Source organism: Crocodylus siamensis, chromosome 1, assembly GCF_052110815.1.
Source record: "Crocodylus siamensis isolate JL-2025a chromosome 1, ASM5211081v1, whole genome shotgun sequence".
Classification (NCBI taxonomy): domain Eukaryota; kingdom Metazoa; phylum Chordata; order Crocodylia; family Crocodylidae; genus Crocodylus; species Crocodylus siamensis.
The window spans coordinates 321,465,373-321,480,162 of NC_143395.1; the positions used below are offsets into that span (position 1 = coordinate 321,465,373).

The window sequence follows — 14,790 nt, forward strand, 5'->3', positions numbered from 1 at the left end:
TTTACTAGTCATTCCATCCAGGAGTAGTGCACACACCAACTACAGATGCTTCCTCAGCCTGACAAAGGGGGTTTTAAACCCAAAAGCTTGCTAAGCTCTGTTTCTCCAACTATTCAGTTGGTCTAATAAAAGATATCACATCTACTCAAAGAACCTTTTCTGCCTGTTTCTTACACTAACATGGCTACTACCAGAAACCCAGTTAACACACACAAGTGACACGAGTTTTGCTTTTAACAGTTTTTTTTTCATAGATGCTAGGGTCAGAAGGGACCTCAACAGATCATTGCGTCTGACTCCCTGCCTAGGCAAGAAAGAGTGCTGGGGTCAGATGACCCCAGCCAGATGCCTATGCAGCCTTCTCTTAAAGACCCCCGAGGTAGGGAAGAGCATCACCACCCTTGGAAGCCCATTCCAAATTTTGGCCACCCTTATCATGATGAAGTTTTTCCTGATATCTAGCCTAAATCTGCTGTTTGTCACCATTGTTCCTTATTACCCCAAGAGGTGCCCTGGTGAACAGAGCATCTCTGATCCTTTGCTGTGTCCCCCTAATGAATTTGTAGGCGGCTGTCTCTTGTGGAGGCTGAAGAGGTCCAGGTCCCTCAGTTTCTCCTCATAGGGCTTGTCCTGTAAGCCCCTAACCATACAAGTGGCCCTTCTCTGGACCCTCTTGAGTCTATCAACATCTTTCTTGAAGTACAGTGCTCCAAACTGGACGGAGTACTCCAACTGTGGTTTGACCAATGCCGCATAGAGGGGAAGTATCACCTCCTTGGTTCTATTTGTCATGCATCTGCTGATGCATGCTAAAGTGTGGTTAGCTTTGCTGATGATTTTGTCACACTGACAACTCATGTTCATCTTGAAGTCCACTATGACTCTGAGATCCTTTTCCGCTTCTGTGCTGCTGAGAGGGTCACTTCCCAGCCAGTAGGTGTGCTGGATATTTCTTTGCACCCTAGGTACAGCACTTTGCGCTTGTCCTTGTTGTACTGCATCCTATTGTGTACTTTCCACTTTTCTAACCTGTCCAGGTCTGCCTGCAATTGCTCCCTACCCTCCAGAGTGTGCAACTATACCCTATAATTTAGTATAGCAGTTTGAGGTGCATTTTCACAGAAACTCTGCACCTAACTCATTGAAACTGGGCAGGCTTTATGCTCTCAGAAGCAGCTACCATGCCTCCTGTTTTCATTGAAATGTGCAAAAAAAAATGACCAAGTTATAGGTATTTTAGTAATTCCCTATTATAGTCTATCGCCAAATCACCAAATTGGCTGATTCAGCGGCCAAATCCCCAAATTCAGTTTGGCCGAATTGAATCAGGAAAGTGACTTGAATCACTGTCCTTCTGAATCAGCTGAATCTGAATTGAATATTTACCGCTTTGTACTGGGCTTATATCTTGTGGTAACCTGAGTCAGTATCACAGCAATTATTGGCATGGTGCTCTTTGTGGTGGCACAGTAGGGGGTGCTACTGCACAGAACCACCTGCCTCACTGTGCCAGACCCAAAAACCTCACTTTGGGAGTCTTCCACAGGGAGCCTACAGCTGGCAGTCCCACTTCCTGGAGAACACCCGCAAGCCGGAGGTATCGCTGCTACCACCTGGGCACTGTGTAGCCAGGGGCACACAGACCCTGCGAACCTTGGGGTTGCTTTGCCCACAGGTAATATTTCTGGAAGCCTCTTTCAGCCCAAAGCATCTCAAGATAACCTCAGGCAGGGAACATAAACAGACAATCTCCGCTGGCCCATCTGGAAGCAAGAAGGCCTGCCTCTTCCCCCCGCCCCCACAGTAATACAGCAAGGCACACTGTAACCAGATACCTTTATTGATTGGGGAGAGGAGGGGAGATAAAACAAGGAAGTCAGGTACACTTTGAGTAAACAATCAGTCAGAGTCTTATACAGTCTTGGACATCATAATCCTTTTAAAACGTGACTGGTCTAGACATAAATCCTAACTTCTGACTAGTTTCCAGGTCTTTGTTTACAGATAATCACCTAGGCAGCAGCCTAGGGGCACGTTGCTTGTTGCTTTCAAAATGCCTGCCGCTAGGAAGATAGTGTTTCCTCAGGATTTTATCTATCCAGGTTACCTGATTCAGAGGTTCCTAACCACTGGGCCACAGCCTGGTACTGGGCCATGGCGGGTTGGCTGCTGGGTTGTGGTACAAGCCCCCCGCTTGGTGCCCTGTCTGTCCTCCTGGGTAAGTGGTTTCCAGGGTTAAAGCTGAGTTTCCTGGGTTAAAGCAGCATGGGCAGCCCTGGGAGGGAGTGAGCCAGCTCTGTATGCCCCAGGCTGCGGTATAAGAAAGGTTGGGAACCACTGACCTGATTGACCATCCTGAACCAAAAAGAGAGGGAGGGGGACAGGTCCACCTGGAATGACCCAAGTGAGGGGCAGAGCGAGGGGGATTTCTTCATAGTCTTTATCTATGCAAAGTTTCTACATGTCCAGAAGTAACCATGCTTTCCTTCCAGCAGCAGACCTGGAGGAGAAATATACTGCTTACAAAATGTTTTATTTTTTTTTCCTATTGCTCCCCCATTTCTTCTGTCTCTTTCTTGGAGGTTCAGTCTTGATACATTGTTCACATTATTTTCTTACATAAATATATTGAGATAGGATTAACATTTTTCAACAGAACGCAACTGTTTTTATTAAACACTTCATCTATAACGAAGTATTTTGATAAAGTAACTTAGTATACAGATGTAGATATCTTTTCATAAATTGTTTTTACCATTGCCTACTCTCTGTCACAGGATATGGAATTATTAGAAGATGGGGACCTAACTGTTATAGGGGATCGTGGAGCTACACTGAGTGGGGGCCAGAAGGCCCGTGTAAATCTTGCCAGGTAAATATTTTTGTATTCTGTTGGTACCTCAGGCTAATAGATATTATGATAAATAGCCGCTGTTGGGAAATATAAGGTAATTAATTAATTAAAAATTGTTTGGCAAGAACTTGACTGACACTTCTTTTAAATATTGTAGAGCAGTGTATCAAGATGCAGACATCTACCTTCTGGATGATCCGCTGAGTGCAGTCGATGCAGAAGTTGGCAGGCACTTGTTTGAAAAGTATGTTGGTAGTCTTTTTTGTTTTTCATTTGAATTCACGTTTGCTGATTTGTCAAGGGGAAATTTAGAAAACTAGCATTGTTTTTAGATATAATTATACTTAATATAGCTCACCTTATGAGAGTTCTCTTCCTGAATTTAGTATTTAAGATACCAATGTGCAGCCAGGACGAGGGAGACTATCTGTGTCCATGGACAGATGTTACATTTGTTGCACTGCAAAAGTCAAGTGGACAGACATGTATGCTTCATGAAGCACTGGAGAAACGTTGTTGGATCAAACAGCATCTTCTCTGTAGTATTACATTTGGTAGCAGTGGTGTTGCTGGTAGGTGCGGTAAGGTTTTGGCCTCCTCTTTGTCGGTGTCTTGCCCTTCAGTGATATCAGGGTGAGCTCCAATATCGGTGCCACCTAGATGGTCCAGGCATCGCCCCTTCTCACCTGCCATGTCTTTGATGTTGTTTTTGGGGAGGCAGTTCCCTGTCGGTGACCTGAAGGGGTCTCGGCTCTGGGGTGTCTCCATGGGGCTCCAAACCTCCCCTTTATCCCACACTTACTATGTCCTCAGCCTGGGTAAATGCTGCTCCCTGCAGGTCTTCCCATGCTGCCCACCTTGAAAGGGATGGGTCTTCCTGGCCCTGAATCTTCAGGGGTCCTCCCCTTGTCTCTGGGTTGGCTTTCCCTCTCCTGGGAAATTAAACCTGGTCCTTCCAACTGGCATCATCTACTTCCCCCTTCTGGGGGCTCGGAATCCCCCATGCTCTGCCCACTACAGGGCTGTCTGGGATGCCTGTGGGCTTGAGGAGTTGTCCCCAACCATGGTGCCCAGAGTCTTGCTGCTCCCTGACAGCGTTTCTTGTGGCTGCTGCCCCTCAGTGGGGCTCCCTTGCCCCTGTCAGACCCCGAGGTTTCCCTCTGCCTCACCGGTTGGGGTTTTCCGTAGGCTTGCGTCAACATCTCCTTCCAGCTGCCACTCATCCTGGCTCTTAAAGTTAGTGCAAAATGTAAAGCTTTGCAATATGTATAATGTGCAGTGGTCATTAAAGTCTTTTTAGTACCTTTCTGATCTAAATAGGCACTATTTTTTAGGGATTCCCTAGAGTATATCTAAAGTAGTTCATGGAATGTAAATTACATCCTCTAATGAAGAGGCAAAACTGAAGAGAGCTTTTAAGGGCAAGTTATCTGTAGTGTAAAAAGCCACTGACCCAACCCCTTGCATGCTGGTCTCCTACATAAGGGAAATTCTGTGACTGATGTAGGTACTAGTACATAATGTAGCATCTCATGAAATGGTGGCTACATATGTTACAAAACAAGTTTACAAACAGAAATAGCATACAAGAAGTTTGTGCATTTAGCATTTCCAGTCAATGTACAATATATTTAGTTCTTTAGGAAATATATTAAGTACTTTCATTTAATTCGCAAAATATTTTGTTTCTTGGTTCAGAGATATGGTTTTAGAATCTAAGTTCAATGAAACTTTTAGAAATATTTTGTAGAAAAATAATCGCAAATCTCTTAAACCAGGGGAAATTGAGGAGAAAACCTGAGTGAAGAAACGAATCAAATATACAATAATAATAACAATAGAGATCCCAGTTCATATTTTGCTTTATTGCAGATGGACATTCTTATTGATTTTAGTGGAAATCACTGTAAGAAAGTGGTTGCTGTAATAAAGTTAATCATGTGCACTATCATCCAAAAAGAGACGTCAAAAAGAATGCAAAGGAAAAAAAGTCATTAAAGAAAAAGGGAAAAAATTCAGATATGAAAGAAAGCTGGTTCTTGGAGATAAAAACTTAAAAACAATCTCTCTCTCTCTTACACACACACACACACGCACACACACACACTCTCTGTCTCTCTCTGTCTCTCTCTCCCCTCACTACTGTTGGAGGAAAAACGGAACTGGATTTAGAAGGAAGAACAAACAAGGATTATGTGCTAAGGTGCCAAGCTAGCACTTGACTGTGCACAGATCAGTGGTACAGATCCTGTGGAGGCAAGTGCATTTTCTACAGTACGCTTGACAGGATTGAAGCCTGCAAGCTATTGGATAGTTTTTAGGTGCCAAAATGGAACATTATAGATAGAAACAAATAGTGCAAATTCCTGGACATCCACAGTGCTCATTGGATGTTGAAGGGGATCAGCAGTGTTCAGGAGGTCTTTTGCACTTTATTGGGTGCATCCTTCTAAATCCAACTTGTCAACTGGGGGTATGCGTACTCCCAAGGGTATTTGGAAAGGGGCTAGGGGGTAAATGCAGGTGGGCAGCTATCACCCACCACCCCATGCCACCACCTCCCAAGAGCAGGGCTGGGGGTGGGGCAAGGGCTCCACAGGTGCCCCCTGCCCCACTGGACATGGTGGGGGTGGAGTTTGCACACAGTGGTCGCTACCGCCATCCACCACCCCATGCCACCACTGCCACGTGCAAGCCTCCTCACCGCTCCGGATCTGGCCACCGTCACACAGAAGGGGTACACTCCTTAAAAAAAAATATTGAAAACTGCTATAAATCCATTACAAACAAACTGGTGCTGATGGAATGTAACATATGGAATGTATATGTAGCAAGTATGTAGCATACTTAATATACCTCTCACTTCTCACTGCATACAGATTTTTCACCTGCTTTTAGTTATCATGGATTTATAATTCCTTGGCTCTGTTTGGGGAATTCCAGTCTTCTTAAATAACATTTATCCCTATAAATAGCTTCTTACTAATGTCTTCTCACCTATGCTGCTCTCTTCCATTTCCTTCATTCTTTTAAAGTACTTTACCTTTAATGTCTCATTCCCTAGGAAAGCTTTTTAACATGCATTTTGCTTGTTAAAATATTAAAAATTAAGGAATATTGTTTCCAATACTTATCAGTATAAGACTGTCCCTGATGTGGTCTGTGTGGGAACCTGATCATCTTCATAGAGTTTGAGGCCTTGGTTTGAAATCTGTCACCTATGGTCATGATGGTACAGGAGCATTTTTATGTGTGTGTAATCTGTGTACAGTTCATTATAAGACTGCTAAGTATAGACTTGCAGGTGGCCAAGTAAGATGATATATTGCCACATTCTTTTTTAGCTATGTATTAAGTTACAGTTCTTATCCCATGTGGGGATGCACAAGGGGGTGCAGTGGCATGGTTATACCTCCTCTCCCCTTCCCCTTTTTGAAACATGCTGCTGTAGGAGCAGCAGCCAGAGACTTTTTTAAAATCTTTAAATTAGGTAAGAATTTTCTTTCTCCCAGTGGTGTAACAAGCAGAGTTGGTGCCTAGGGCAGTCCGTGGACGAGAGTGGGGGGATGAGGCACGTGGTTCCAAGAGTGTGTGGGGGGGGAAGGGTGTACCCTCTTGCCCACCCCTACTTACACTATTGTAATGTCTAGTTACACCCACCCCTCCCTTCCCTTCCATGTTCAGCAGCATGCCCTTTTTCCTTTCTGTCTACTTCCCTGCCCACAACTCTCTCAGGATGATCTGGAGTGATGGATAGCTCCAGAACCCCTCCTACCCAGCTCCACCAATTCTGCACAGGGAGCTGGACATAACTGGGGACAGCAGCAGCAGTGGATGGGTTCTTCCTCTGCCCAATCAGCTGGGTGTTCCCCACCATCCTGGGTGCAGGCATGTGGAGGGGAAATCCATGTACTACTGCTGCCTCTGTTCCCAGTCAAACCTGGCTCCTTGTACAACCTCTCTGCAGTCCCTGCTGGAGTGGAGCAGGAGCAGCTGGGACAGTAGCAGCAGTGGGAGGGTCCAGAGGTGTAAGTAGAGGGCTCTGGGGCTCCCTTCTGCTGCTAAGTTAACCAGGGACATACTGCTAAGCATGAAGGTAATGAGGGTAGGTGCCAAGAGTTGGGGAGGGGATTTTTGTTTCAAGAACTTAAAGTTTCCTGGTTGCTGCTTCCATGGCATGTTCCACCTGCCCCGGGTGGGGTGGAGATCCAATGAGCAAGTGAGTGCAGCCTCCCCTGCAGTGCTGGTTACTGCTGTCACACACCCTTTTTTAGAATTCTGGTCAATGGGAATATAATTCTTCTGAAGTAAAACATACCAGGAAGGAACTACTTAGATGGCTTGGTAGTAGTACTGTGTTCAGTTTGGGATTCCACACTTCAAGAAAGTTGTGGGTAGGTTAGAAAGAGTTCAGCAGAGAGTGACCAAAATAATTAGAAACCTGAAAAGCATGAGGAAAGGCCAAAATAATTAGGGTTATTTAGTCTGGAGAAGAGAAGACTGAAGGGGGATTTGATAACAGTCTTCAAATACTTGAAGGACAGTTATAGAGGTGATGGAGATGGGCAATTATCTGTAGTTGTAAAGACAGATCTAGGGGCAATGGACTGAAGTCACAGCAAAGGAAATTTAGGTTAGGGATTAAGAGTAACTTTCTGACTACAGGGCTGGCCAAGCATTGGAACAGACTACCTAGAAAAGTTCCGGAATTTCCATCCCTAGATATTTTCAAGAGCAGGTCAGACAAATACTTGTCTGGGATGACAGTCTTATAAATCAGTTGAACAGGGATTTGGACTACATGACCTTGTGAGGTCCTTTACAGCCATAGGCTGTGTGTAGACAAAATGAAGGGCATGTGTGCATAACACTTTAAAGTGGGTTAAATGGGGGTCATGATTGACCACAAGATGAAAATGAGCCTTCAGTGTGATGCTGTGGCTAGTAAAGTGAGCAAAGCATTGGCTTGCATCCATAGATGCTTCTCAAGCAAATCCCAGTACATCATTTTCCTGTTGTACTCGGCCCTGGTGAAGCCACAACTGGAGTACTGCGTCCAGTTTTGTGCTCCACAATTCAAAAGGATGTGGATAAGCTTGAAAGAATCCAGAGGAGAGTTGCGTCCATGATCAGAGGTCAGGAAAACAGATCTTACCATGAGAGGCTGAGAGCCATGGGACTCTTCAGCCTGGAAAAGTGCAGGCTTAGAGGTGGTGGCCACCTATAAGTTTATAAGGGGTGCTTACCAGGAATGTCTGTTCACCAGAGCACCCCAGGGGATGGTCAAATGGTCACAAACTCCTCCATGACTGTTTCAGGCTGGACATAAGGAAAAACTTTCTTTACTGTCCAAGCCACCAAGGTCTGGAATAGACTGCTGCTGGAGGTGGTTCAAGCACCTACTTTAAACGCCTTCACAAGACATTTGGATGTCTGTCTTGCTGGGATCCTATAACTCCTGCTGACTTCCTGCCCTTTGGGCAGGGGGCTGGACTTGATGATTTTCCGAGGTCCCTTCCAGCCCTGATGTCTATGAAATCTATGAAAATGCTTTTACACTGCTTTAATAGTGGTATTTGCATGCGTCAGTGGCATATTGCACAATAATTCTAGCCAGTGTAGGAAATTTGGTGGCATAATGTGCCTTAAATGACTTGGGGTGCAGCAAACTAAAACTCCTCTGAGGAGTTTTAGTTTGCTGCACCCCAAGTCATTTAACTCCTCAGAGGAGTTTTAGTTTGCTGCCCTACAGCTGTGGAGCAAAGCACCATGCAAGAAGCTCATGCAGGCAGCCTGGCAAGAGCCCAGGAAGGCAGGCTCTGCTCAAGTTCTTTTTTTTTCCTTCTGGAACCTGCCTTCCTGCCTGAGCTGCACGGGGACCTGGTGCTTCCCTCCACAGCTGCAGTGTCCCCCGGGACTGCCTGAGCCGGGTGCCTGCGGGCAGGTGCCACCTGGGTGAGGGCTGCTGCTGCCATGGAGCACCAGCTCCCTGCCCCCCCCAGCAGCCCAGGGACTGCTCTGCCTGCCAACAGCTCACCCTCCTCTCCCCGCCACTGGATAAAAGGATAAAGGATAAGAGGATAAAACTGCTCACTGCAGGTAAGTTCAGATGTGTGCACAACATGGGAGTTTAAAGGGCTATAAATTGAAGCAGTGTTTTTAAAAACCCGCTGCTTCAATTTAGGGACCCAGTTTCATCTACATCCCCCCCTAATTTCCTGTGATTCTGTGATCATATTCTCTGATGCATACAAACTGAGTTAGGGTTAGGGTGCTCTTCTCAGTCATTTCATTAAGTGTCAGGGCAAAAGGTGTCAAACAGGAGAGCATTGTGGAAAAATGTGTACTTTTGGTTAAACTTGGCTTTCAGTATGGTCAATATTTGATTTAAATAATCTTGCTCATGTTTTGAAAATGAAACTGTTTTTCAGCATGTATTATCATCTCAGTTTAATATTTATAGTTAAAACAAAATGTATTAGGTATTCATTATGGCCCTACAGGATGCAACCATTTATCAGTTTTGCCACATGGTAATTTGCATATAAACATTGTCAGAGTAGAAAAGGTAGTTAAGTTGTTGTTTTTTCTTGTTACCTAAGAATTTACTATGATAAATAATTTAAAATTGCTATTTTCCTGTAAGATACAAAATAATCTGCATATAAGACCACTTCTTTCCCTTTTCCCCAAGGATAAAACTGCTCACAGTTCTTTTACCCAGGGGGGTAACAGGACTGTTACTCACATCCCTTTCCCCCTGCCACTGATTTTTACTAACAGTGACTAAAACCCTCAAATTACCACCAGGTAAGGGGCATGGGAAAGTGTGAGTGGGTTGCAGCAGTTTTAATCCCTGGCTTCCAGAGCCACCCTAACCCTGCAGGCCAATGTGGTGACAAGGCCTGACACACACAGAGGTTTTGCCCAGTCCACAAGAAGTCCTGAAGGCTGGATGACCCTCCTTTGCAGGCTGGATACTGGCTGCATGTTTGACACCCCTACCCTCAAAACTTTTGCATTCCTTTTTTTCTCTGTGATACTGCTTTAACAGGAGGTTGGAGAGGCCACGCTTAGATTTCACTACCGAGTGCTGGGAGAAGTATGTTTGAAACTCTCCAGTCTAAGCAGGGTCAGGTCTCCCACTTAATGGACTAATATTTAGCCACTGTAGGAAAAGCCAAGTCCCCTGTCACAACACTGTGCTTTAGAATGGCCATGGTTATTGTTTTTGTGCTGAAATAAACTCTCTGTGTGTGAGCAATGCTCGAAGCATGCTTTGTGAATTCAGGAGACCTGGAAACCAGGTGGAGGAATGGGAATTTAGGTGGGAGTTTTGGACTGAGTAGCTCAGACAGGGGCAGTATGGGGGATATGCGGAAAGAAAACTTTCAGGTAAAAAAAAAGGCAGATGCCTCTTGGGTTAAATTGGCTCCGGGATTTAAATGATTGCAAAGCAGGTGGGTTTTTTTGTAGATCACCAAGTGTGACTGAGACGCATAAGACCATTCAAGTCCTTTTTTGGCTCTGGTCCAAATTGAAAATGTAAATTTAATAACTGGCTACAGAAATGTGCAAAACAGGCTTATGGACATTAATGTATGTTTAATTTCTTTCCATCTTTTTGTAGGTGTATTTGTCAAGCCTTGCACCAAAAGCTCCGTGTTTTAGTGACTCATCAGTTGCAATACCTCCATGCTGTAAACCAGATTCTAATCCTAAAAGATGTAAGTCATGGCATTGAGGAGCTCCAGACCTTCACCTGTGTCCTACTAACTGTTTATATTCTAAGGAGGGAGGAGTGAAGAATTTAAAGAAAGTTCTTTTCTGTTAATTATTCTATACTATAAATAAGAGATGAGGGTTTCTAGGAATCTTTCAAGGTTTTTATTTGTTAATGGTGCCTGGGCCAAAAATCATGGGAGTCAAGAAGATTTATGCAATAGATATATAGATGGGAAAATTCAAATGCACCCTTTTCAGGATGTGTACACTGACTATGAACAGCATTAAAAAATATATTTCAATTTTAGGGTAGAATGGTGGGGAAAGGGACCTATTCCGAGTTTCTGAAATCTGGAATCGACTTTGCTTCCCTTTTGAAAAAAAATGGTGAAGATGAGCAGTTGGCAGTCCCAGGGACCCCCAAATTCAAGTCATCAAGGAATCGTGCTTTTTCACAGTCCTCAGTCTGGTCAGAGGATTCCTCTGTGCAGTCGCAGAAAGATGGAGCAGTAGAACAGTTGTGTGTGAGTACCCACTATAAGCATTAGGCCACATATTATTTTTTTTTCAACTTATGCTATTGCTGTGGTAAGGGTTTGATGTGCTTGAATTTTAGTAATATTAAAATAGGTGCCTTTGGGATGAATGAAGATGAGCGCAGAAAGAGATCACAAAAGGAGTTTATTTCTTGGTGCTCCACAGCTTACCAAGCAAAAGCATAAAGGGGTGATATACAGACAACTAAATGAAAGCTAAGGTTGCAAAATTAGGCACTCGGCAATTAGAAAATAATACAATTAAGGTTGCCTCTGAGCACTCCTTTTACCCCTCTCCCAACCCTGTAGCCCCCTGGGAAGGATTCAGTAGGGGGGAAGTGGCATGGGAGCCTCTGGAGATTTTTTAAAAAGTCCTGAAAGCTGGTAAGAATCCAACTCCTACCCTCTGTGCTCAAAGGCAGTTTCCCTTCCTTACCTTTTCCCTGTTTGCCTGCCTGCCACTGCTGCTTCCCCTGTTGTTCTGGGGGTTGAGTAAGCTTCAAAGCTGCTCCTGCCCACTACAGCCAGTCTGCACTGAGGGCTGGGCTCAGCTTGGAACAGCAATAGTTGCAGCACTGAGGGGGTGAGGATGGGGATTCCCCCTCCTTGGGGATTGGGCAGGGTGGGAGACCACATTCTCCCACCCATCAGTCCTGCTGCTCTCTTTGAGCCCAGCTCTCATGTAATACAGCTGGAGTGGGCATGAGTGGCTTTGAGGCTTTCCCCAGGCCCAGGAAAGTTGGGAAAGTGGCAGCAGTCTGGGGAGTGGCAGAAGGGGAGGTGACGTGCCGTGAGTACAGGGGGAAAGTGGGGATACTCCTGTTTTGCTGATTTAAAAAAAAGTCCCCAGAGGCTCCTGCAGTGGCGTCTGTTCACACTAGTGAGTTGTGAAGAAGGAGACTGGGATCATGAGTGCAGATTACCCCCAAGTGGGATGCATACTATAATATCACACCCCGCTTGCCAAATCCTGCGGCTGACCCTACTTGTTTCGCAAATCTTTTTAGATCTTGATTCAGAAAACCAGTCCTATTAATGAGAAATGTTTTCAAGCATATTTTCTTTCTGTTTATCAATACCTTCCCAAACCAAGGATGTGGTCTCCAGGACTTCTTTAACACTGGTGATAATGATATATGAAAGAGAAAGCACATTTTTGTTCTGGGATGGGAATTATTTTTGCAGCACTGGCAGTTGCAACAATTTTTTTACTTGTCTGCTGAGACAGTTAACTTATGGTCATTTGAAACCACCAAAATTGTGTTTTGTGGAGTCAAATTTTTAAAGCATCTTATATTGTAAAATTGAATTTCTTCTTTTTCTCATCTTTTTAATATCAATTTTAAACTAAAAATATTTTAGTGCAGTCATTTTAGCTCCATATTTAGGTTTGGTTTTTTTGTGTTTTGGTAATTCTTAACTATGCTGTGTTACTGAATTTTATGAATCCATATAACTTTAGCTTTCCTATTCATTATATTCTGTTCAGACTGAACCTGTGCTGACTGCAGTGCCAGAAGAGAGCCGGTTGGAGGGAAAAATAAACTTTAAAATTTACAGGAAATACTTTTCTGCTGGAGCAAACTATTTTATCATTTTTATACTACTGTTTTTAAATGTTTTGGCACAGGTAATTCCATCTCTTGGTGTTACAAATAATAAATAATGCATCTTGTTTTGTGTTTACGGTAGCAGTAGCATTTTTATACTTGTCATTCAGTTGAAGGCTGTGTTCTTATGTTTCAGCAGAAAGGATTTTGGTCTATGATGCTGTCTTACAATTTTTATGGTTTATTGGAATGTGGTTAAATTAGTTCAAATTTTGTTTCCTAGTGGGACATTTAGTTAGTAGCCCATTGTTCAAAAGACCTGGTGCTTCGAGTAATTTTGTACTGGTTAAATTTGTCTGATTGTGTTATTCAAACAAATTTTATCCCATTACAGTTTTCAGAGATGCATACTACAGCTACCCAAAGTTATCTAAAAATAAGCCACACAGCACATTTTAAGAGGTAGCAGTTAAGAAGAAAATGCTTTTCATGGTAAAGGAAGGCTGCTCTGGTATGCTAACACTGCAGAGGAAAGAGATTCCCGAGCCCCAGGCAGTAATTTATGACAGTGGTCAGCAACCTTCTTAGGCTATGGCCTGGAATGACCCAACTTGGGTCAGAGGCAGGCAGATAGGTGGAAAGACCCAGTGGCTGCCACCATTTCTCTCACTGCTGAAGCCCCATGTCTGCAAGCCAGATCAAGTGGCTCAACAGGCAAAATCTGGCCTGTGGTATGTAAATTGCTGACCCCTGGGTTATAGAAAGAGGTAGAGGTGATTATTTAGTTGGTGGGGACAGTGTAACTAGTGAAGTTTGTACACTGGGAAGAGATTAGGGTGGTAGGGAGTGCTGTGCCAAGTACTTGAAAGCAGTGGGAGTGAGAAGAAGGTGCAAGTGTGGACAATCATGGAAGGGTCTTACCTGGCAGCAGATGCAGTTGCTGTCAGGGATGGCTCCCTGCATACTGCCTCACAAGGGCTGAGAGTGAGATTGGGATTGGGATCAGGGCTGGGGCAAGGTTTAAGGCCAGCTTCTTGCATAATGCGTTGCTGGTTCCATGCCTGGGGTTGATTCTGTGCACTGTCTGGCTGCAGCTGCTGGGGGTGCAGACTGGCACGGCCTCCAAATTGGCATCCATGGTTGGTGCTCCCTGTTGCTACATCCTAGTTACACTACTGGATGGGGACAGTAGAACAAAATATTGTGTTAGGAAGTGGCTGTAGCAAATTCATGAAGTTTTAAACAAGCAGGACCACTTTGAATGTTTCTTGGGGAAAAAAAGAATCAGTAAAGCCGTTAGTATAAGGAATATGACTATAATTCTTTGTCCTGATGGGAATGCTTAAAGTAGTTTCATGGAAATAATTGGTCTTGGTTGGAAAGATAATTTTAAAAAATGCACCAGTTACTACTTTTCTTCAATTAAGTTTCTATGTTTGGAAAGATGGTAATTTATAATCAGATTTTTCTGAGGTAGACCTACAGTATTTACTGTACATCTGCAGTGTGTGTGTGCATGCGTGCATGAGCGTAATGTACCCATTTTAATTTAAGGGAACAGAGGCACAATTTAAGATTAATAAGCACTAGTCCTTAGTTTATTAGTTTATCCTTATCTCTTGGCAAGAAGGGAAGCAGAAATCCTTTGACTATGTGTTTCTAATTTAATTATCTCCCTCCAAAATAAATACACTTATAGACAGGTGACATCAGGGGTTGGCTCTTCTGCTGGGAACAAATGAGCCAAGCAAGATTCCTTTTGGGACATAGGAGAAAATGTAGGAATTGATAAACCTAACCATTTGATGTTCAATTTAAAATGTATTGGAGAGTGGTCAACAGTATTGCTTACCCTTTTTTTCACCATCAAGTAGTTCACAGAGCAGGGTTATTTTTTGTTTTCTAAAGACAGATGATTACACCTCTTTCAAGGTGTTTTGCACTTGGAGAATCAGAGGCGGTACTTTTCCTTGGATGCCTCCCATCTGATTTTTTTTCTAGATATGCGATGACAATTATATTAACTGATGATGAGAAAGGGCCCACCTTCTGGTATAGTACTCTAGAAAGGAACTGTGTTGTGTGTATTTTTGTTTGTGGGTTTGTTTTTGTTTGCTTATTTAAT

General features: G+C 43.8%; 1 protein-coding gene across 3 annotated transcripts in view; it reads left to right on the top strand.

Moving 5' to 3' along the window:
• Positions 1-14,790, top strand: part of ABCC4 (ATP binding cassette subfamily C member 4 (PEL blood group)) — a 220,666-nt gene that overhangs the window by 64,735 nt on the left and 141,141 nt on the right. For all 3 annotated transcript variants that reach the window (XM_090023501.1, XM_090023518.1, XM_090023509.1), the window contains 5 exons: positions 2,778-2,872; positions 3,012-3,098; positions 10,485-10,581; positions 10,888-11,103; positions 12,605-12,745. In XM_090023501.1, coding sequence (XP_089879627.1) covers positions 2,778-2,872; positions 3,012-3,098; positions 10,485-10,581; positions 10,888-11,103; positions 12,605-12,745 — 636 coding nt within the window. The remainder of the gene's footprint in view (positions 1-2,777; positions 2,873-3,011; positions 3,099-10,484; positions 10,582-10,887; positions 11,104-12,604; positions 12,746-14,790) is intronic.